This window comes from Pan paniscus, chromosome 5 (genome assembly GCF_029289425.2).
Source record: "Pan paniscus chromosome 5, NHGRI_mPanPan1-v2.0_pri, whole genome shotgun sequence".
Lineage (NCBI taxonomy): Eukaryota > Metazoa > Chordata > Mammalia > Primates > Hominidae > Pan > Pan paniscus.
In genome coordinates this window covers 103023531-103047180 of record NC_073254.2, presented here as the reverse complement: position 1 = coordinate 103047180, position 23650 = coordinate 103023531, and the positions used below count along the sequence as shown (strand labels likewise).

At 40.0% G+C, this 23650-nt stretch overlaps 1 protein-coding gene across 6 annotated transcripts in view; it reads left to right on the top strand.

Moving 5' to 3' along the window:
• UBE3D (ubiquitin protein ligase E3D) overlaps positions 1-23650 on the top strand; it is a 474449-nt gene that overhangs the window by 119707 nt on the left and 331092 nt on the right. The window contains exon 10 of one of the 6 annotated variants that reach the window (XM_014345409.4): positions 1019-2848. The exons of the other annotated variants lie outside the window; for them this stretch is intronic. Within the exon in view, the coding sequence (XP_014200895.1) occupies positions 1019-1063 (45 nt within the window). The 3' untranslated portion in view covers positions 1064-2848. Of the gene's footprint in view, positions 1-1018; positions 2849-23650 lie in introns of those variants that run through there. 6 annotated transcript variants of the gene reach the window in all.

The following is a 23650-nucleotide window of genomic DNA, read 5'->3' as shown; positions in this document are numbered from 1 at the left end:
ACTCTGATTCAATCTTTAGTGTGTAAGTTGCATTTTTCTACTCCAGAACTTCTTCTTGATTCTTTTTAATTAGTTCAATCTATTTGTTAAATTTATCTGATAACATTCTGAATTCCTTCTCTGTGTTATCTTAAATCTCATTGAATTTCCTCAACACAGCTATTTTGCATTGTCTGTCTAAAAAGTCACATACCTTTCTTTCTCCACCAGGATTGATCGCTGGTGCCTCATTTAGTTTGTTTGGTGAGGTCATGTTTTTCTGGATGGTCTTCATGTTTATTGATGCTTGTCAGTATCTGGGCATGGATATTGAAAAGTTAGGTATTTATTGTAGTCTTCACATCATGGGCTTGTTTTTACCCGTCCTTCTTGGGAAGGCTTTCCAGGCATTCAAAAGGACTTGGGTGTTGTGATCTAAGTCATATCTGTATTAGGAGACTGAAGCCTAGTAATTGTGTTATTCTTGGAGACTCATAGACTCATACTGGCATGATGGTCTTAAATAAGATCCAGAATACTTCTCTGGATTACCTGGCAGACTCTTCACTTCCCTTACTTTCTTCTAAACAAATGGAGTCAGTCAGTCTCTCTTTCTCCCTCTTTTTCTCTCTCCCTTTCTGTCTGTCTATCTGTCTCTGTGCTGAGCCACCTGGGGCTGAGGTGACACAATCACCCCTGTGGCCACCATCACAAAGACTGCTCTGGGTCAGACCTGAAGCCAGCACATCCCTGAGTCTCACCCAGTGTCCACTGTAACCAATACTTGGCCAACACCTATGTTTGCTCAAGGCCCTAGGGCTCTACTATCAGCAGTTGGTAAAGCCAGCCAGCCTTGTGTTCTTCCCTTCAGGGTGGCAATTTCCTCCAGCCACTGGGTGGGTCTAGGGATGCCATCTGAGAGCTATGGGCTAGAGTTAAAAACCTTAGCAGTCTACTTGGCATTCTATTCTAATGTGGCTTAGCTGGTCCTTGAACCATGATAAACAGTCCTTCCCACTCTTCCCTCCCCTTTCCACAGGCAGAAGAGCTTCACTCCATGACCACAACCACCAAAAACCCATAGGGAGTACTGCCAAGCTACCGCTGATGTTCACATGAGGCCCGAGGGCACTTCAGTCAACTTGTGGTGAATTCTGCCAGACTGGGACTCACCCTTCAGGGCAGTGGGCTCCCCTTTGGCTCAGGACAGATCGAGAAATGCTGTCTAAAAACCAAGTCCTGGACTCAGGGACCAAAGAACCTGCTTTGTGCTCTACCCAACTGTGACCAAGCTAGTACCTAAAGTGCAAGACAAAGTCCCCTTTACTTTTCCCTTTGCTTTCCTCAAGCAAAAGGAGTTTCTCACCATAGCCATCACAGCTTCAAATGTGTTGTGTCTCAGCCGAAGTCAGCAACTCTCAGAATCTCACCCAAGGCCCACAGCTCACTACCTGGGTATCACTACTGGTTATTCAGGGCCCAGGGACTCTTTAGTCATCAGGTGATAGGCTTTGCCTGGACTGGGTCCTTCCCTTTATGGCAACAGATTCCCTTCTGGTCCAGGATATGTCTACAAATGTCATCCAGGAGCTAGGGCCTGGAATGGGGCCTCACAACCCTGATCAGTTCTCTGTCCTACTGTGGCCGAGCTAGTATTCAAGATTCAAAATAAAAATCCTCTTTACTCTTCCCTCTCCTCTCTTCAAGTGAAAGGAAGGGGTCTCTTTTGGAGTTGTGTTGCCTAGAGTTGGGGGAGGGGTGGCACAAGCACTCCCTTAGCTGCCCCAGCTAGTGTCTCAGTAGGTTGCATCACCCCCAAGTCCACTTGCTCCAAGCCCAGCTCAGCATTAAGACTTGCAGTCTCTGTGATCTAGGTTGTTTCAAGTTTTTTTATGGCCCCAGAGCACTTCAGCCCACAGTAACAAAGCTTGACCGAACTCAAGTTCCCACCACTGGGATGGGCAATTCCCTTCTGGCTAGGGTTGATCTGCATGCTCCCTGCTTGTGTGGGCATCAGCTGAGTTCCACTTGGTTTTGCTTTCCACTGTAACCAGGAAGCACTGAGTTTAATGTGAAGTCTCATATTCACTGCACTCTCCCCCTTCAAGAGCACAGATTTCTCTGAGCTGTGCAGCTGCTGTGGGGGAATGGGAGAGGGGTGGCATTGACAGTTCAAGACTATTTCCTATTCTTTTCAGTGATATGAAGTTAAAATCAGATACCATGAGTCCTTACCTGATTTTTAGTTCTTTTTTTGTTGTTGTTGTTTGTTTTTTGTTTTGAGACAGGGTCTCGCTCTGTCACCCAGGTTGTAGTGTAGTGGTGCGATCTCAGCTCACTGCAACCTCCACCTTCTGGGCCCAAGCAGTCCTCCCAACTCAGCCTCCCGAGTAGCTGGGACTACAGGTACATGCCACCATGCCCAGCTAATTTTTGTATTTTTAGTGGACACGGGGTTTCACCATGTTGCCCAGGGTGGTCTTGAATTCCTGGGCCCAAGCAATTCTCCCGCATCAGCTTCAAAAGTGCTAGGATTACGGGCATGAGCCACCGTGCCCGGCTGAGTTTTGGTTCTTAAGAAGGTGCTTTTTTGTGTGTAGATAGTTGTCAAATTTGCTTTCTCTGTCAGGGGGACAGTGGATAGGGTATTCTATCCCGCCATCTTGCTTCAACCCTCCAAATCAATCTAACTCCCATTTTTAAAAAGTAAGTAAAGGTGAAAAAAGTAAGTAAAGTGGGCAAGTATAATTATTTAACTACCAAAATGTGAGGCTGTGTTTTAAATATTGGTCTTCTAATTGTGACTCTATTATTTATTCCACCTCATGACAGATACATCAAAGTAAATGCCAGATGGTCCTGTTCGACAGTCTTGTGTCTTGTATAACTTATTTTTACCATGTGGCAGCAACAATATCTCTTTCACTAATGTCATCCTTTAGAGAACAACAGCCTTCAAACATGGGAGCAGTGTGAGAAATATTCTCAAGCATTACAGATCGTGGCAAATAAGTGGAGTGTTATCAAATTACAGAGTTCTGTATATGTTGTATAGTTTAATCATATGGTGAAAATATGTTGGAAAGAATAAATAAAAAGCCTTATGGACTTTATTACCACCTGATAATTAGGGTTGATCAGGGATATTTCCTGTTCTAGAGGGACTTAGAGGGACTTGAAATCATATGCTGTTCTGTGGTGAAGGGCGACGTAATTGAAGCATCTTGAATATGAGACCCACATACTATTCTAGACAAGGAAATTCTCCATTGCTTGTTACTTATCTGTAATTTGATTTTGACTTTAAGAAACTCACTGATACTTAAAATTTTCATCTTTTTCATGATGTAAAAATCATATATTTAACTTCACAATTATTCAGATGTTAATAGTTTTATAATTATCTCACTCAGCTAGTGTTTTACTACCTGTCAATATCTGTATCAAAAGAAAAGAAAACAAAATAACATGAAAATTAGATTTAGTCATTTTGCCATTTATTGGCACCTCAGGTGAAAAGCTTTGATGATATAGAAGTTTAAAGTTGTGGTTTAAACTTAATGTATTAGTTCATTCTCATGCTGCTATGATTAAATACCCGAGACTAAGTAATTATAAAGAAAAGAGGTTTAATTGACTCACAGTTCAGCATGATTTAGGAGGCCTCAGGAAACTTACAATCATGGCAGAAGGCAACTCTTCACAGGGCAGCAGGAGAGAGAATGAGTGCAAGCAGGGGGAAATGCCAGATGCTTATAAAACCATCAGATCTCATGAGACTCACTCACTGTCATGAGAGCAGCATGGGGGAAACTGCCCCCATGATCCAGTTACCTCCACCTGGTCCTGTCCTTGACACATGAGGATTATGGGAATTACAATTCAAGGTGAGATTTGGGTGGGGACAAAGAGCCAAACCATACCATTTTGCCCCTGGTCCCTCCCAAATCTCATGTCCTCACATTTCAAAACACAATCATGCCCTTCCAACGTCCCCTAGAGTCTTAACCCATTCTAGCATTAACCCAAAAGTCAAATTCCAAAGTCTCATCTGAGACAAGGCAAGTCCCTTCCGCCTGTGAGCCTGTAAAATCAAAAGCAAGTCAGTTACTTCCTAGATACAGTGGGGTTACAGGCATTAGGTAAATACACCCATTCCACAGGGGAGAAATTGGCCAAAACAAAGGGGCTACAGGCCCCATGTAAGTCTGAAATCCAATAGGGCAGTCATTAAATCTTAAAGTTCCAAACTGATCTCCTTTGACTCCATGTTTCACATTCAGGTCATGCTGAGGCAAGAGGTGAGCTCCGATGCTTTGGGCAGCTCTGCCCCTGTGGCTTTGCAGGGTACAGCCCCCCTCCTGGCTGCTTTCATGGGCTGGTGTTGAGTGTCTGTGCAGGTGCACAGTGCAAGCTGTCGGTGGAGCTACCATTCTGTGGTCTGGTTGACGGTGGCCCTCTTCTCACAGCTCCACTAGGCAGTGTCCCAGTGGGTACTCTGTGTGGGGGCTCAGACCCCACATTTCTGCTCCTCACTGCCCTAGCAGAGGTTCTCCGTAAGGGCTCTGTGCCTGCGGCAACTTCTGCCTGGACATCCAGGCATTTCCATACATCCTCTGAAATCTAGGTGGAGCTTCCCAAACTTCAATTCTTGACAACTGTGCACTCACAGGGCCAATACCACATGTAAGCCACCAGGGCTTGGGGCTTGCACCCTTTGAAACAATGACCTGAGCTGTACGTTGGCCCCTTTTAGCCATGGCTGGAACTGAAAATAGGCAGTGGCTGGGATGCAGGCCTGGGCCTGGCCCACAAAACCATTTTTTCCTCCTAGCACTCTGGGCCTGTGATGGGAGGGGCTGCCCTGAAGGTCTCTGACATGCCCTGGAGACATTTTTCCCATTGTCTTGGTGATTAACATTCTGCTCATTGTATCTTATGCAAATTTCTGTAGCCAGCTTGCATTTTTTCCCAGAAAATGGGTTTTTGTTTTCCATCACATTGTCAGGCTGCAAATTTTCCAATCTTTTATGCTCTGCTTCCCCTTTAAATATAAGTTCCGATTTCAGATCATATCTCTCAAAGTTCCACAGATCTCTAGGACAGGGGCAAAATGCCTCCAGTCTCTTTGCTAAAACATAGCAAGAGTGACCTTTCTATTCCAGTTCCCAACAAGTTTCTTATCTCCATCTGAGACCACCTCAGCCTGGACTTCATTCTTCATATCACTATCAGCATGTTGGTCAAAACCATTCAATAATCTCTAGGAAGTTCCAAACTTTCTCACATCTTCCTGTCTTCCTCTGAGCCCTCCAAACTGTTCCAACCTCTGCCCGTTTCCCAGTTCCAAAGTCACTTCCACGTTTTGGGTATATTTATAGCAGCACCCCACTCTACTGGTACCAGTTTACTATATTAGTCCTTTCTTGCTGCTATAAAGAACTCCCTGAGACTGGGCAGTTTATAAAGAGGTTTAATTAACTCACAGTTCTGTATGGCTTGGGATGCCTCAGGACACTTACAATCATGGCAGAAGGTACCTCTTCACAGGGCAGGAGGAGAGAGAATGAGTGCCAACAGGGGAAATGCCAGATGCTTATAAAACTATCAGATCTCATGAGAACTCACTCACTATCACGAGAGCAGCATGAGGGAAGCTGCCCCCATGATCTGATTACCTCCACCTAGTCCTGCCCCTGATGCATGGGGATTCTGGGGATTACAATTCAAAGGGAGATTTGGGTGGGGACACAGAGCCAAACTGTATTACTGAAGAACTTAAAAAATAATAATATAATAACTTATAGGGGCTCCTAGAAATAGATAGACAGAGGCCTGGGAATTTTACAGGTAAGTAGCAACAATGGGCTATAGAGAAGAGGAAGTGAACTTTTTATCTCTGCACTCTTTTTTTTCTATATACTTTCAAACATTGTACTACATAAATGACCTCATCTGTTATATTCCACTTTCATCTCTGGGTGAATTATAGCCATTATTTTTTTTAAGTAATGTTTTCCCCTAATTATATATATAAAATAAAACCTTTTATCATAAAAAAATTGGAAAATTCATAAAAATATAAAGAAAATTAAGATCACTGGGAGTAACCAGTATTGACATTTTAAAGTAATTGTTTGTTATTTTTTTGGAGATAGTCTTGCTCTGTCACCCAGGATAGAGTGCAGTGGCATGATCTCAGCTCATTGCAACCTCCGCCTCTTGGGTTCAAGCAATTCTCCTGCCTCAGCCTCCTAAGTAGCTGAGATTGCAGACGCCACACCCGGCTAATTTTTGTGTTTTTAATAGAGATGGGGTTTCACCGTATTGGCCAGGCTCGTCTTGAACTCCTGACCTCAAGTCATCCACCTGCCTCGGCCTCCCAAATTGCTGGGATTACAGGTGTGAACCACCGTGCACGGCCATTTTAGAGTAATTCTTATTAGTCCTATTTTTAATATCTGCTTATACACGCACACACAAATATATATATTAATATAAAATTGGGTTCATTGAAGATGCTGGCTGGGGCACAGTACTGACAATACTCTACTCTTTCCTCTGTTTCATCTCCTGGCATGAAGACATATACTTTTCCCAAGAGACTATCAATGGGCCTTGGGGACATTATATATGAGGGTCTCAGGGTCCTGTTATTAGCTGAGAGTGGGTAGGGAAGAAGGGTGTGAGTGATTCCACATGTCAAAGGGCTTCTGCAGATGTAGTCATGAAGCAGACAGACCTGAACCAAGATGGGCAGGCACTCCCTAGAATTTTCACTCAGCACTTGTGGTAATCCACGTGTGCATCCCAGGGAACTGAGATGGGAGTGGTGTTGGCACCCTCGGGTCCCTGGATGTGTCCACTATTTTTCCTTTCCTGCTAATGCCTTTGTCCTCAGTGTGCAAAGATAATCAGGAGTTGAGTGCTAGTCATTGTATTTAGGAACTTCGTTCTCAAAGGTAGTGATTACTGTCCTATTTTCCATCTCTCTCCTCAAAACAATTTCTGAGAATTGCCTCAGCAATTTGGATGTGAAAGATGTTGCCATCTTCATTCCTTTTTGCCCTGCAGGGCGTTCTGTGGTCTGGGGAAATAAGCAGGTATTCTTAGTTGAATACAGTTCTCTAATCTGAATTGTCTCATCCTCTGCCTCCTTTCATTTTGGACTCTCCTTTTTGCCATACTCCAGAGAGAATGTGGAGGATGGGGCCAGGCAGACAGCCTGGAGGTTAACCAGAAATTTAGTCAGATCCATGTTGCTGCCACATCACATCTTTCAAAAGGCCGATTCCCTACCCAGATACCTGCCACGTGACCTGCCCCTCAGACATTTCTGTCCCTACCAAGGAGTTGAGGTTGTGGGCAAAGCTGGACAGTTTCTGTGCTTTCTGTAGCACTTGGTAGGGGAGGTCTGATGGGACTTAGGATGCTCTGCCCTTTGCTTTATTGAGAGAAGCAGGGATGATGTATAGCTTACTAAGTCTATAATTATGTTTCTTGTTTTGTTTGGTTGTGTTTAGTAAGTTAATTTTTTCCTGATTCTAAAGGAAATACCATCATGTATCACTTAATGATAGAGATACATTCTGAGAAACATGTCATGAGGCATCACAGAGAATGTCATAGAGTGCAGTTACACAAACCTGGATGGGCTGGGACAGAGACAAACCTAGATGGGCTGGGACAGTCTACTACACACCTAGGCTATGTGGTATGTCCCATTGCTCCTAGGCTGCAAGCCTATATGGCACTGTACTGAATACTGTAGGCAATGGTAATACAATGGTAAGTATTTGTGTATCAAAATATATCTAAACATAGAAAAGGTACAGTAAAAATATGGTACAAAAGATAAAAAGTGGTGTACTCATATAGGGCAGCTCCATTATAATCTTATGAGACTACTGTTGTACATGTGGTCCCTTGTTGATCAGACATCATTATGCAGCTCATGACTGTATGTACCCACGATAGACAATGTGGTATGGGTTTTTCATTAGCAAAACAATACATATTTTTACTTTTAGCAAACTAAAAATATAGAATCTTAAAATTGAACCAATGGCTACCTAGCCCAATTCAGTCCATCTGTCCTTCATGGTGGGGAGAGAAGGCCTAGGGGCAAGGCCTGGCAGGCTCTGGGCAGCCTTTGTGATTTGAGAGCACTCACCTTCTCTTACCTCAGTATCTGTAACACAGAAATGGGGATAAGGAGAACTGGAAGACAGATAGGGTTTGTCTAATTCTGTGATGACATTATTATGAATGGTACTCGTTCTTTTTTTTTTTTTTTTAATAGACAGGGTGTCCAGTCTCACTCGGTCACCCTGGCTGGAGTGTGGAGTGTAGTAGCACGATCGTAGCTCACTGCAGCCTCGAACTGCTGAGTTCAAGCAATCCTCTTGGCTCAGCCTCCCATGTAGCTGGGATTATAGGTGCATGCCACCACACCAGACTATGGTGCTAGTTCTTAAATGTCAGTATACATGGGAAGCTTGTTTAAAATTTAGATTTCTTAGTGATCTAAGAAATCAGAGTCCTAGCCAGAGAGATTCCGATTCAATAGCCCTGAAGTAGAGCCCAAAAATCTGCATTAACAAGCATCCAAAAGTGTGTATGATAGGGAATTTCAAGAACGAAAACTGTAAGAAACACGTGATAAGAGAATATACACCAACTAAAGTGAGAAATGAAAGAATTTTAATTATAACAACATCTAGTCACAGGTCCAAATAGCTTAATTATTTTCCTCTTTTCTTCACTGCTCCTTATTAACCTGCACTTAACACAGTCTGTATTGCACTAAACTGAATAGTTGTCATGAAGTTTGTGTTTTTTTATTTTCCTTCTCTCTTTACCCTCAGATGCTTTGTAGAATCCTGGTGTTACCTCTGTCACTCCTCTTTCTGCCATTGGTGTGAACACCCGGCATCCCCACATCTCCTGATATCCGGGCTTCTTGCTTTTCTCAGGGATGTGCAGCCTCTGTAGTCCTCTCTCTCATGGCACGTCTGATGTGGTAGGACAGTCGCTCACGCTGATGTCAGACACTCAAGATCTAGTCTGGACTGCTGACCCTCTTCTAGGCAGATAACCCTCTATGGATCCCAGTTTCGTTATCTATGGGATGAAGGGTTGGGTTAAATTACATATGTAAGTGTTTTTAAAGTTCGTTTAAAGTAGAGGCACAGAGTCATTTTTGTCTGTTCCCAGCTGTTCCTAATTTATTCACCCAGTCTGCGTAATATAACTGTATTCCTTAAATGTTATAGAACCTTATTTCTTGTGAACATCCTAGAAGTGTTCAACTGAGGAAAAATATAGATAAAGTCAGATTACATAGGGTTGTTGTGTGTGTGTGTGCGCGCGCGCACACGCCCGTGTGCTCTCCTAGAGGATGGAGTTGATGCCGTAAGACCTCCCTAACAGCTGCCAGGAAGGGACAGGAATGATGGGGTTAGGGTGCCATCTGGCCCTTGGCTCTTCCTGCCTCTGAGACATAGGTAACTCTTTCATGTGGAGGCTAGTAAAGGAAGAACCCTGTCCGAAGTACTGTTTGTCACCGAAACTTGAAATGTTCTCTGACAGCCCGTAATTTCCCCCCTTTCGTCTTCCTTCTCTACCCTCCCTTAGACTTTTTGCACTTTCGGCTTCCCCTTTTATTTTTCACTCTGGTTCTTGGTGCACATTGAAACATTTATGGCTTAGGTATTTTTCAGTGATTTTGTCTTTGTATTTTACTTATAAATATAGTTACTCCAAGAAAGGTTTCTAAAATGTGAGCCTCTTCTGTTGCCTGGAGCTGCTACCGAGAGGACTTCGTTCTTACCCACACACTGAGCATGGCTGTGTTCAGTCAAGTGGTGGGTCTTACTTCCTTGGAAAGGAGGCTAAAGATATGTGTCTGCTTTTAGAAACAAAGTGGGATCAAGATTGAAATAACTGAGCTTGCTTCACTCATGGAGGGAGCTGCTGTGTTGTTCTCAGGAGCTTTTTTTGTGTGTTTTTGTTTTTGTTGTTTGTTTGTTTTGTTTTGTTTTGTTTTGTTAGAAGGGGGAAACAACAGCCTGGGGAGGATGTCAGCCTTCAAGGGAATGTAGTTTGGAAGGTGAAACTGTTCTCAAGCCTCCATTGAGAACCTCTTGTGAGCCCTCCTGGTAGTGAGTAATCATTTCAGCAAAGTGAGAATATTTAGAATAGAAGAGGTATTGGGGGATCTTTTCTAGTCTAAATGGGAATAAGCCAAAGGAAGCATGGGAAACAAGAATGAAATTATTTTATTGTCCCTTTGGTCCTCGCTCTTATAGACCTCATCTATGGAGTAGTAAAGAAAAGGGCCTGCAGTGGAGGTGGAAGATATGATTGGGCTCCTTCATGACTGTTATGAAACCAGCAACCAGCGTGACTGGACCTAAGTCACTTTCCCTGTCTGTACCCTAGTGTTTTCATTCCTCCTGCGCTAAACTGATTCTAACTTCTAGTAGTTGAAAGTTTCACAGAAGTGTAAGAGCTTGTGGATTAAACTAGCCTGAAAAAGAAAAATTATCATCCAGTTTGCCCTTCTCTGAGATTAGCACATTGCTTCTTTGGGGTTTGGAGGTTGGAAGTGATGGTCACAAACCAAGTGATCATGTCTGGGCAGCAGGGAAGGGGCTTCAATTAGGGGCTTAATGCAATTAGCATCAACAGTTGGCTTTCAGTAATTTAAGACAGTGTGATTAATCCGTAGCATACAAAGGTTGTCTGGTATATAGTCCAAAGCTGTGATAACAGAGCACAGACTAAATTGGCAGAATAATGTTTCAGTGCTGGCTCCTTATCTTGACTCTTTAGAACTGAATGCAGTTCTTCATTAAAAAAAAAACAAAAACTTGTATGTGTCCATAGTCCCTATATTTCTGGTTCTCATCCTGCTGGTAGTAAATTATTGTTTTCTTCTGATTTAACTTTAGCTTGAAAATCATTTGTAAAGGCAATAAATATTTGAGACATTGATCATTTGAACCATCAGCTGCTTTTCATTGAGTCCCCAAAATATGCTAATGTTTTTAGCGGAAATCAGAGCACTTAAAATAGAAGGCTTTGTTCTTGGTATTTTTATTTTAAATAGCAGAGTTAAATCTGTTTATATTACATTTTTGTTTCACTAATGTAGTTAGACTGACGTCTACAATCTTTGGCAGGGGCAGGATGGAATATATCTAGGATTTTCTAGCAGAGACTAAATTGTTCAGTATATTTACCTTTTTTAAACAAGCAAAGACCCTACCATTGTTTTTTTTTACCACCTCTAGGCACATTCCACCCTCTTATCCCACATTTCCCCATTACTATTATCTATTATTTTTCCTGGTTCCACTTAAAAACACAAAAATCCATTATTTTAAATATTTTCATGTTCATTACCTAATACATATAATTGTCAGGCTTTTTTTTTTCTTGCATCTCACTTCCTGTAGTATTCCTGTCACTGATAGTTTGTGAATGGGAAACTCTCTTAGTCTTTGTACATCTGGAAATGTCTTCATTTTGTTCACAGTCTTTAGTGATGGCTAAGCTAAGTATAGAATTCTATACCCCTTTTCGCTTTGAAGATCTATCACTCATTGCCTGCTGACATCTATTTTTGTTGATAAGACAGCTGTTGTAAGACTATTTGCTATTTCTTTGAAGATAAACTGTCTCCTTTCTTTTTCCTGCTGGCCTGTAAGATTTTATCTTCATGCTTGATATACTATAGATTTACAGTGATGTCTTCAGTGTGGAGTTTTAAAAACTTATTCTACGTAGTACTCAGAATACGTGTAAGAACTCCTGTCTTTAAGTAGTTCTATAAAATGATCAGCTATTATATATTAAATTTCCATTATCCCCACCCCCATTTCCTCATTCTGATCTTCTATTAGACATATATTGGTGATGTAGTTTGAATATTTGTCCCCATCCAAATCTTATGTTGAATTTTAATCCAAGATTTTGGAGGTGGGTGGGGCCTGGTGGGAGGCTGTTTGGGTCACAGGGGTGTATCTCTCATGAATGGCATGGGCTATCTCCTTGGTGATAAGTGAGCTCTCGCTCTGAGTTCACATAAGATCTGCTAGTTTAAAAGTGTGTGGCACCCCCACCCCTCTCTCTTGCTTGCTCTGCTTTCTCCATGTGATGAGCCTGCTTCCCCTTCACCTTCTGCTATGATTGTAAGCTTCCTGAAGACTCCCTAGAAGCCAAGCAGATGCCAGCACCATGCTTCCTATAAAGCCTGCAGAACCATGAGCCAGTTAAACCTCTCTTATTTATAAATTACCCAGTCTTAGATATTTCTCTATAGCAATACAAGAATGGCCTAATACTATTAGAGTCATTCTTGCATTCTCCTTGCCTATTCTCCTTGTCTCTTAACTGTTTTTTCATATATATATATATACATATACATATATATATACACACATATATATGTGATTTGTAAATACACACTCATACTTACTTTTATCTCAGAGCTGTATCAGAATAAATTCCTCAGTACTAGATCTTCCAATTCACTCATTCTGTTGTTTATCTCCACTACTGAGTTCTATTTCAGTGGCTATATATTTTCATTTCCAAGGTATCACATTTTAAAAATCTCTATGAAGATATTAACATAGCCTATAAATATTCTTAGTTGGTTCTGTTATTTTATTTTTTTCTGAAAGCGCTTATTCTTCTACTTGTTAATTTTGTGGCTAAATTACATGTCTTCATGTATTTTGGAATTTTGATTTGCAAGCTCACCTTGTTTAACAACTGTTTTCTCCTCCTTACTCCTTCCCACAACTTGCCCCACCCCCATGGTAGTTTTGCAGCTGCTTCTGCATCTATATCTGTGTTTTTCTATTTCTGTAGATGAGAAACCCCATGTAAGTCGTAACTTGCAGCATTTGTCAGCAACAGTTTTCTTTGGTTTCCTTTCATAAACATCATGCAGTCTAAGTCCAGCCCCTCTGTTAAAAAATTAAAATAACAGAACAAAGTAAAAAGATTTACAAGCTGTGTTTAATGTCCTCATTGTATTAGTCCATTCTCACACTGCTATAAAGAACCGCCTTAGGCTGGATAATTTATAAAGAAAAGAGGTTTAATTGACTTACAGTTCCACGTGGCTGGGGAGGCCTCAGGAAATTTATACTCATGGTGGAAGGGGAAGCAAGGCATGTCTTACATGGCGGTGGGTGAGAGAGATTGTGTGAAGGAGAAGCTGTGAAACACTTATAAAACCATCAGATCTTGTGAGAACTCACCCACTGTCAAGAGAACAGCATGGGGGAAACGGCACCCAGGATTTAATCACCTCCTACCAGGACACTCCCTCAACACTTGGGGATTATGGGGATTACAATTTGAGCTGAGATTTGGGTGAGGACACAGAGCCAGACCATATCACTCATAATGATTTTTTTAAATTTGATACCTTGGAAATGAAAAGACCTTAACTTTAGCCCCACTAGGCAGTTCCGTGGCTTTAGCTCTGCCTCCACACTGTGTGCTTCTGGTCCATGGAAGTGCTTAGCTTGTTTTCTGAGTATAGCTATGAGTTGGAATTCTCTCATTTTATATTTTATCTGTCATTGCCTGATATTTGAAGAAGGCAAAGACTTTTAGTGTAATCTTTGGCTCTCTATGATTTAACCTTTGTTTTCATTTCGTATCTGTAGAAGGAAAATAACAACTGCCCTTCCCATCTGTGAAAGCACTTTGTAAGTAAAAAAGGCAAGTTGTGGCCATTTTTATAGTTAATGTAATTGGTATCACATTTTACCACTACACTCTACCTATGGAGTCAAGGATGTTCAGGATGGGTGGGTGGCATGCTAGGGGAATGAAATACCTTAGATCATAATAGACTTAAACATCCCTAAAGTTGTCTGCTAAATGTTGTCAGTGGTTTAGTCCACAAATTGCAGAGTGCTTTCTACAGGTAAATGGATTGTGACTGTATATTTACTTTTAGAGTTGCATGCAATGAAAATGAAATTGTTTTTCATGACAGTAAAGCTGGATCACTATTCACTGGATTATTCCGTTTTTCTTAACTCTGTTGTGTTGGTATCCAGAACCTATCTTGCCATTTGCTGCTTAGGAGCTTTATAAAATCTGTCTAAACTAAAGATGCATTTGCTCTGGATATAAAAGAGTTTATTAAACTTTGTCTTTCAGGTGCTTATCACCATCATTGCATAATGTTGAAGGCCTAGAGAGTCATACTGTGAAGGTGATGCCTTTTATCAGTGTTATAAACCATTTTGTTTGTATCTTCCCCCACCCCCCAAAAAAACCCAAATCTGCTTGGTCAGGTGGCAGGAATCAACAAGAGAAGCCACTGCCTGAATTTGACCCTGGATACACAAAATTAAAGGTTTTCCCCTCTCATACTGTCACATTCTTTATAACAGACAACGAGAGCCCTGCTTTTCTCTTTTAGCTATGTTTTATTAATTGAAAAGTTGTGTTCCTCTCTCTCTCCATGCTCTAGCACGTCCCCTGGTGTCTAAAAATGTTCCATACACATTTCCTGGTAGCAGAAAACAATGGCAATTGGGTAGTAATCAGTCTCCCAAACTAAAAACAAAAAACAACTTTCCAATTAGGAAAACACTGCACAAAGCCACACCCTTAGCATTACTTATAGGCAGAGAACACAAAAATACAAATAGCTGTGGATAAATAGGGAAAAAACATAAGTAAGTTCCAGTGTTCGGTTCCTCACACTTCTTCCACACTTCCATTCATGCCAGGCTTCATGGAGGGCAAAGCAGACCAAGAAAAACTGTGAAAACAGAAAAGATAGGCTAGTGACAGTGCCTAAGGGTGATTTGGAATCGCCACCAGAAAGATTAAATTTAACCTAAAGTTTAAAATGCTGGGAAAATGACCAAGCAGATCACAGCATGGAGTATAAGGAAGGGATTTTAAGGTCACATGATTTAAAAAGCCAGAGGCCATATAGGACCAGATACACCATTTAAAGATACACCATTTTGTAGGACCAGATACTATTTAAATGGACAATCATCATTAAAAAGGATAGGTATCATTTAATGGGTCAGTCTTCCCAAGCATTGTTTCCAGTGAAACTACTCTATATGATACTGTAGTGGTGGATATGTGTCATCATATGTATTAGTCTGTTCTCATGCTGCTAATAAAGACATACCCGAGAGTAGGTAATTTTTAAAGAAAAGAGGTTTAATTGACTCACAGTTCAGCATGACTTAGGAGGCCTCAGGAAACTTACAATCATCGTGGAAGGGGAAGTGAACACATGTCACATGGTGACAGCAAGGAGAAGAATGAGAGTGAAGGTAGGAGAAGCCCCTTATAAAACCATTTTATCTCATGAGAACTCACTCACTATCAGGAGACAGCATGAGGGTAACCACCCCCATGATTCAATTACCTCACACCGGGTCCCTCCCACGACATGTGGAGATTATGGTAACTACAATTCAAGATGAGATTTCAGTGAGGACACAGCCAGACTTTATCTTTTCACCCCAGCCCCTCCAAGATCTCATGTACTCACATTTCAAAACCCAATCCGAGTCCAAAGACTCATCTGAGATAAGGCAAGTCTTCTCTGTCTATGAGCCTGTAAAATTAAAAGCAAGTTAGTTACTTCCTAGATGCAATGAGTATACAGGCTTTGGGTAAATACACCCATTCCAAATGGGAGAAGTTGACCAAAACAAAGGGGCTGCAGGCTCCATGCAAGTCTGAAATCCAATAGGGCATTTATTAAACCTTAAAGTTCCAAAATGATCTCCTTTGACTCCATGTCTCACATCCAGGTCATGCTGATGCAAGAGGTGGGCTCCCATAGCTTTGGGCAGCTCTGTCCCTGTGGCTTTGCAGGGTACAGCCACCCTCCTGGCTGCTTTCCTGGGCTGGTGTTGAGTGTCTGTGGCTTTTCCAGGTGCACAGTGCAAGCTGTCAGTGGATCTACCATTCTGGGTCTGGTTGACAGTGGCCCTTTTCTCACAGCTCCACCAGGTGGTGCCCCAGTGGGGACTCTGGGTCGGGGCTCCGACCCCACATTTCCCTCCCACACTGCCCTAGCAGAAGTTCTCCATGAGGGCTCCACCCCTGCAGCAAACTTCTGCCTGGATTTCCAGGCACTTCCATATATCCTCTGAATCAAGGCAGAGGTTTGCAAAGTTCAGTTCTTGACTTCTGTGTACCCACAGGCCTAACACCATGTGTAAGCCACCAAGGCTTGGGGCTTGCACCCTCTGAAGCCACAACCTGAGCTGTACCTTGGCCCATTTTAGCCATGACTGGAGCAGCTAGGATGCGGGGCACCAAATCCCTAGGCTGCACATAGCAGGGCAGCCCTGGGCCTGGCCCACGAAACCATTTTTTCCTCCTAGGCCTCCAGGCCTGTAATGGGAGGGGCTGCCATGAAAGTCTCTGACATGCCCTAGAGAAATTTCCCCCATTGTCTTGGTGATTAATATTCATCTCCTTGTTTCTCATGCAAATTTCTGCAGTGGGCTCGAATTTCTTCCCAGAAAATGAGTTTTTCTTTTATACTGCACTGTCAGGCTGCAAATTTTTTAAACTTTTATGCTCTGCTTCCTGTTAAACACTTTGCCACTTAGAAATTTCTTCCGCTAGATACCCTAATCATATCTCTCAACTTCAAAGTTCCACAGATCTCTAAGTCAGGGGCAAAATGCTGCCAGTCTCTTTGCATAGCAAGAGTGACCTTTCTACTCCAGTTACCAAGAAGTTCCTCATCTTCATCTGAGACCACCTCAGCCTGGACTTCATTGTCCATATCACTATCAGCATTTTGGTCAAAGCCATTCAACAAGTCTCTAGTTTCCCATATCTTTCTGTCTTCTGAGCCCTCCAAGTCTCTAGGAAGTTCCAAACTTCCCACATTTTCCTGTCTTCTTCTGAGCCTGCCAAACTATTCCAACCTCTGCCTGTTACCCAGTTCCAAAGTCACTTCCACGTTTTTGGGTATCTTTACAGCAGCGCTGTAAGTACCCAGTACCAATCTACTGTATTAATTCATTCTCACGCTGCTAATAAAGACATATCTGAGACTCACTACCCAGTACCAATCTACTGTATTAATTCATTCTCACGCTGCTAATAAAGACATATCTGAGACTGGATATTTATAAAAGAAAGAGGTTTAGTGGACTCACAGTTCAGCATGACTGGGGAGGCCTCAGGAAATGCACAGTAGTGGCAAAAGGGGAAATGGAACATGTGCTTCTTCACATAGTGGCAGCAAGGAGAAGAATTAGAGTAAAGGGTGGGAGAAGCCGCTTATAAAACCATCAGATTTCATGAAAACTCACTATCACAAGAACAGCATGAGGGTCACCACCCCCATTATTCAGTTACTTCCCACTGGGTGCCTCCTATGATACATGGGGATTATGGGAACTAAAGATGAGATTTTGGTGGGGATGCAGCCAAACGATATCATCATGCATTTGTCCAAACCCATAGAATGTACACCACTAAGAGTGAACAGTAATGTAAACTGTGGACTTTGGGTGATAAGGATGTGTCAGTGTAGGCTCATCAGTTGTAATAAATGTACTGTTCTGTGGTGGATATTGATGATGTGGGAGGCTATACATGTGTGGATACAGAGGGAATATGGGAATTCTATGCACCTTCCTTTCAATTTTGCTGTGTACTTTAAAAAAACAGTCTATTTCTTAAAAATAGCATAATTTCTGGAGAAGAAAAAAAGCAAAACGAAGAGAAGGGCTTTTTAGCAATTGGATGAAGAAGGAGAAAAGAAGAAAGGGGGAAAGCTTAGAATTATGTAAGAGAATCACAAAATCAGAGGACTCACTCCCCACCCCCCCAACCAGAACAAACACACTAACAAAAAAACCCACTAAAGTACTTAGACTTTGCTAGACTGACAGAAAAGGGCATCTTTAGAAAGAGGAGTTTTTAAAAACACTTTAATCTCATAAAAATGAACAAAATGAAATTAAAATCAGTAAAGAAATTTTGCAAAAAATAGGAAATCTTCAGTAAGAGAAGGCCCTTAATTTGTTCCTTAATTGTCAAAAAAGCTTAGCAAAAATTACAGTTTTTCAAAACACAATTAAGTGACCCTTTCCCCACAAAAGTCTTAGTTCCATGGTAAAACCGAGAATTTTATTATAGGTCAGTGTTGATCTCCATCAGATGTGATTAGGGCCCACAGTTATGTAAGACAAACATGGCTGTTGAAGAGCCACTCCTATGAATAAGAAAGTCCTTATTCTTTCTTATTGGACTGGATGTGGACTGGATGGATATCTTATGTTTACCCGAAGAAAGATTTGTTATTTTTATGATTTTGATGATGTTGTTTCTACATCCTTGGATTTAGATCATACAATCAAGCAAGAATCATAGTAGCCATAGTTTTATTTTGGTCGCTATGTGGTTCTTTTGGAATTATGTTTGAAATAATTATGTTTGAAATTATAATGCAGAATAATTGATTAAGGTGTTTGTTGTCACTTCTGTATAAAGTTGGGACTAGGTTTTGTTATGCATATCTTTGTTAGAATAGTATTTCCATAAGACAGTCAAATTTATATTACTTCACCTAACTACAGCTATTTTCCCTAGAAGAACATAACTTACCATATGGACAGAGACTGCTGCTGTTTGGATTCCCATGGATATCTTTATCCAGCATTTTGTCAGAATGGAAATTGCCTCATACATAATCTGAAATAATTGAAATAATTGGAAGTATAATGAGAGCCAACATTTAGAAGCTCCCTTGTGCTTCTTTCTACTCTGCAAATAAAATGATCACTGAATGCATTCATGTTTTAAAATTTAAGCAGACTTGGTAAATGAATCTTGTTTTCTAAATGTGCAGAGGGGCTAATATAAGGTGGTTGGTGTCCCTGAAACAGATGTTAAAAGATCTTTTTAAGCTTCTCAATACATTTGCAAATTTACCATGATGAAGTGGCAATTTGCAGTGTAGAGCTCATTACAGAAATCAGGAAATAGTTGAAATGTATTTTTTAAAATTAATCATATTATTGCCTATTCCTGTGCTTTTTTATAATACATACAACAACATTAATAATGTTCTCAGAAGTCCCTGAGAGACTTGTTGGCTTGTTTTATTTTTAGTGGTTGACAGGAATTGACTTTGAAATGAAAGCCATTCATATGCGGTTCCCGGGATCCATTTTAGCATCTGACCAAATTTTGCATATTTTTGTAGCAGTTTTAGGTTCACAGAAAAATTAGGAGGAAGATTCAGAGATTCTCATATACCCCTTACCTCTACTTAGGGATAACTTCCCTCATTATAACATCCCTCACCAGATTGGTACATTTGTTACAGTTGATGAACCTACCTTGACATATTCTTACCACCTAAAGTCCATAGTTTACATTAGGGTTCACTGTTGGCATTGTATATTTTATGACTTTGAAAAAATATATGATGATGTATGTACCAACATAGTATCATACAGAGTAGTTTCACTCTCCCTAAGAATACTCTGTGCTCTACCTGTTCATGCCTTCCTCCCCCCACAACTACTGGCACCGACTGATCTTAATACTGTCCATATAGTTTTGCTTTTTTCCAGAATGGCATTTGTCTTTGTTCACAGATGCCATGATTGTCTTATTTAGAAAATCCTGAAGAATTAAAAAAAAAAAACCCTCCCAAACTAATAAGTGATTATAACAAGATTGTAGGATACAAAGTTAATATACAAAAGCCAATTGCCTTCCTACATACCAGCAATGGATAAGTGAAATTTGAAATTAAAAACAGTACCTTTTACATTAGCCCCCCAAATGTGAAATATGTAGATATAAATCTAGCAAAATATGTATAAGATCTCTTTGAAGAAAATTGTAAAACTCTGATGAAAGAAATCAAAGAACTAAATAAATGGAGAGATATTCCATGTTCATGGAAAGGAAGACTACATGTGGTCAGGATGTCACTTCTTTCTAACTCTAGATTCCCAACCCATAGATTCCATGCAATCCCATTGAAAATCTGAGCAAGTAATTTTGTGTACATTGGCAAACTGATTCTAAAGTTTATATGGAGAGGCAAAATACCCCAACTAGCCAACACAATATTGAAGGAGGAACAAAGTTAGAGGACTGACACTACCCTACTTTAAGACTTACTATAAAGCTACAGTAATCACCACCAGTGTGGTATTGGTGGGAAAAAAAAAAAAAAAAGACAAATAGATCAATGGAACAGAATAGAAAGCCCAGAAAGGGACCCGCAAAAATATGGTCAACTGATCTTTGACAGAGAAGCAAAAGCATTTCAACAGAGAAAAGTTAGTCTTTTTAATGAATGATGTTGGAACAAGTGGACATCCACATACAAAAACAATGAATCTAGATACAGACTTTACACCCTTTACAAAAATCAATTCAGAATGGATCACAGACCTCAATGTAAAATACCAAACAAACCCTTCGAAGATAATGTAGAAGAAATTCTAGATGGCCTAGCATCTGATGATGACTTTTTAGATACAGTGCAAAGGCATACCCCATGAAAGAAAGAATTGATAAGCTGGACTTCATTAAAATAAAAATTTCTGCTTTGCAAAAGACACTATAGAGAATAAAAAGAAAAGCCACAGACTGGGAGAAAAGAAAACAACCTGATTTTAAAATGGACAAAGACCTTAAGAAGCATGTCACTAAAGAAGATATACAGGGAGCAAATAAACATATGAAAAGATACTACACATCACATGTCATCAGGAAAATGCAAATTAAAACAACAGTGAGAAACTACCACACACCTATTAGAATGGCCATAATCCAGAACACTGACAACACCAAATGCTGGTGGAGCAATAGAAATGCTCATTGATTGCTGGAAAGAATGCAAAATGATACAGCCACTGTAGAAAACAGGTTGGCAATTTCTTAGAAAACTTAACATACTCTTACCATATCGTCAATACCAAAGGTGCTCAAACTTATTTCCACACAGAAACCTGCACAGGGATGTTTATAGCAGCTTTATTCATAATTGCCAAAACTTGCAAGCAACCAACAGTCTCTTCTATAGGTGAATGGATAAACTATGATACATACAGACAATGGAATATTACTCAGTACTAAAAAGAAATAGCTGTCAAACTAGGAAAAGACACAGAGGAAACTTAAATGCATAAAAAAGCTAGTCTAAAGAGGCTACATACTATATGGTACCAACTATATGACATTCTTTTTCACTTTTTATCTGGATTCCACTCCATTTTACCTTCAAGTTTAGAAGTCACAGTCAGGTGAATTGAAAGGGGCTTGAGTGAAGCAGGCTGGGGTTTCCTTCTTTAGGAAATATTTTTGAAAGATGATCATTAGATCATTGTTTTTATATCCTCTATTGAGTAAGGGAGTTGGGGAGATTTTTTAATAAGATTTTAGACTATAGAGCTAGAAATGTGGGGATTTGAATACTGGTTCTATCATGTACTTAACCACCTGTGTGACCTTGGGAAGGTTTTTTTCTACCTAAATGAGCATTTAGTCTTTACTTAGTAGGAACAAAGTATAGAACCAAGGAATGGAATATTATTTATTTAATATTTTGGTAATTTTGTGGGGTATTTATTGTTACTCCTCATATTTTAGAGGCTGACTCTGTCATCATTCCCCCTATTGGTCAGGGGTTCTTAAAAGCAACAAAATCCTCTCTGGCTAGTTTGAGCAGAAGCAGGATTTTAGTGAAGGATATTGGGCAGTTAAGCATGCAGCCAAGAACAGAGCCCAACATGCCATCCAGATTGCTTTTAGGAAAATATCACTACATTATTTACACAGGTGACTCTACCCAGATGTCCTCAGAAAGACAGATACTTCCCTTCCATGATCACCACAGGATAGGATGGATTCCCCCTGTTTCCTCCTCAGGTTACTTACATCTGAAGCTAATCCTGAGCCGAGTGTCTAATCATAGAGTCTCATCACGTGCTGCTGTTCTGGCTTCACAGGAAGGTTGAAGAAACAAGTTTTCTGGCTTTTGACTTAAAGAAGTAGGGTCAGTAAGGAAGGAAATTCCTCAGACATTTTGAAAAAGTGCTGTGTAGGCAGAAAATATGACAGTACTCCAAGGACATTTTTGTTTCAGTAGATGGCTTCATAAAGATAGAAATATGTTCAAATTAAAAGGAAGGTGACTGGTTTATATTCCTTCTTTGAATCATTATTTTATTGTTAAGGTAGACTTTGCTTACAGATATATCTGTATCACTTGCCTTTATCATTCACTTTTTTGTACCTATATACAGGAACAAAACTATTTGAGGCTAGCATTGCAATGGGGGACCATGGCTGGAGACTGTCTCTCTTTGAACATTATGCAAGACAGGTTGCAGATTGTCAGCTTGCTATGTTAATACTATTGGGAAATATCAATCTGTAGGGGCATATGCAACTGCAACATAGCTGAATGAATTTGTGACTCAGAAGTGAGCTCATTTAGGCCCAGCAGATATGATGAACAATAAAGATGAGGTTCCATATCTTAGGAAAAACATGACCAGAAAGCCAACAAAGATTCTAATAGAGTTTTTAGTTAGGTTCAGTCAAAGGAAGGATAATGTTTACTATAAATACTATGCATTTTCCATATTCTGCCTTAAATTGGACAGTTGAACTTCAAAATATTTTTGAATAAATGGATGAAAAAATTTTAAAGGAAACAAATGATGTTATTTAAAAATGCAGAACAAAATGAGTTGTATGCCTTTATTTTTCAATTTGTGCAAAGATTCAGTGATTTTAAAGATAGAGCTAATACCGTGCTTGGCAAATATTTTTAAATGATATTCTATAAATGGTAATTAATTTACAAATTACCTAATCACTTTCCAGTGTGTGTAATTGAATTGAGAGGTAAAATAGTGTTTTGAATTTGTGATACTAGAAACTAAACAAAGTTACTATGCAGTTGTCATAATAAATTCTATTTTTTATACAAAAAATAAATTGTTCTGTAGTAAAGATTCTTGTCCTTAAGCTTTGGCTAAATATCTGATCATTTCCTAAATCAAAACTCTGAATATTTTTGAGGCTTTTGACATTTTACCAAATTATTCTCTAAAACATTCATATCAACCTATATTTCATCCAAGTAACTTTTCTTATCAGTTAGTAATTGTAAGCTCTGCAAGAAAATGGCTATATCTGGGTTTTGTTTTCTTTTTATTTTTCTTATTATGTACCTTTTCAAGTAAATATTTTTGAATAAGTTAGAAAAATGTGTTTAATGGCTGCCATTTGTGGACTTCCAAGTACTTTTCTTTTTTCTCCTACCTTTATTTATATGCTGCTTGTGCATATGCATGCTTCTGCTTAAGAAAAAAAAAAAGCCTCTTTTCACTGCTTCACCATTTTGAAGGACCAGGTAAACAGTGAGGGTATGATTGTTCTACTAAGAATATTACAAGCTGAAATTTGTTTTTTTACTTTTGACTCTAGGCTTTTCCAACACACAGTTTTTTTGCTGCATTTAATCTGTTTATATGGTGAATTACCTGTAATAATTTTCAAATGTTAAATTAACATTCTTGAGTTAAACTTAACTTGGTCATGATATGAAGGTCATGATATAAATTCATATTTTGTTTTTTATCTGTGTGTTCAG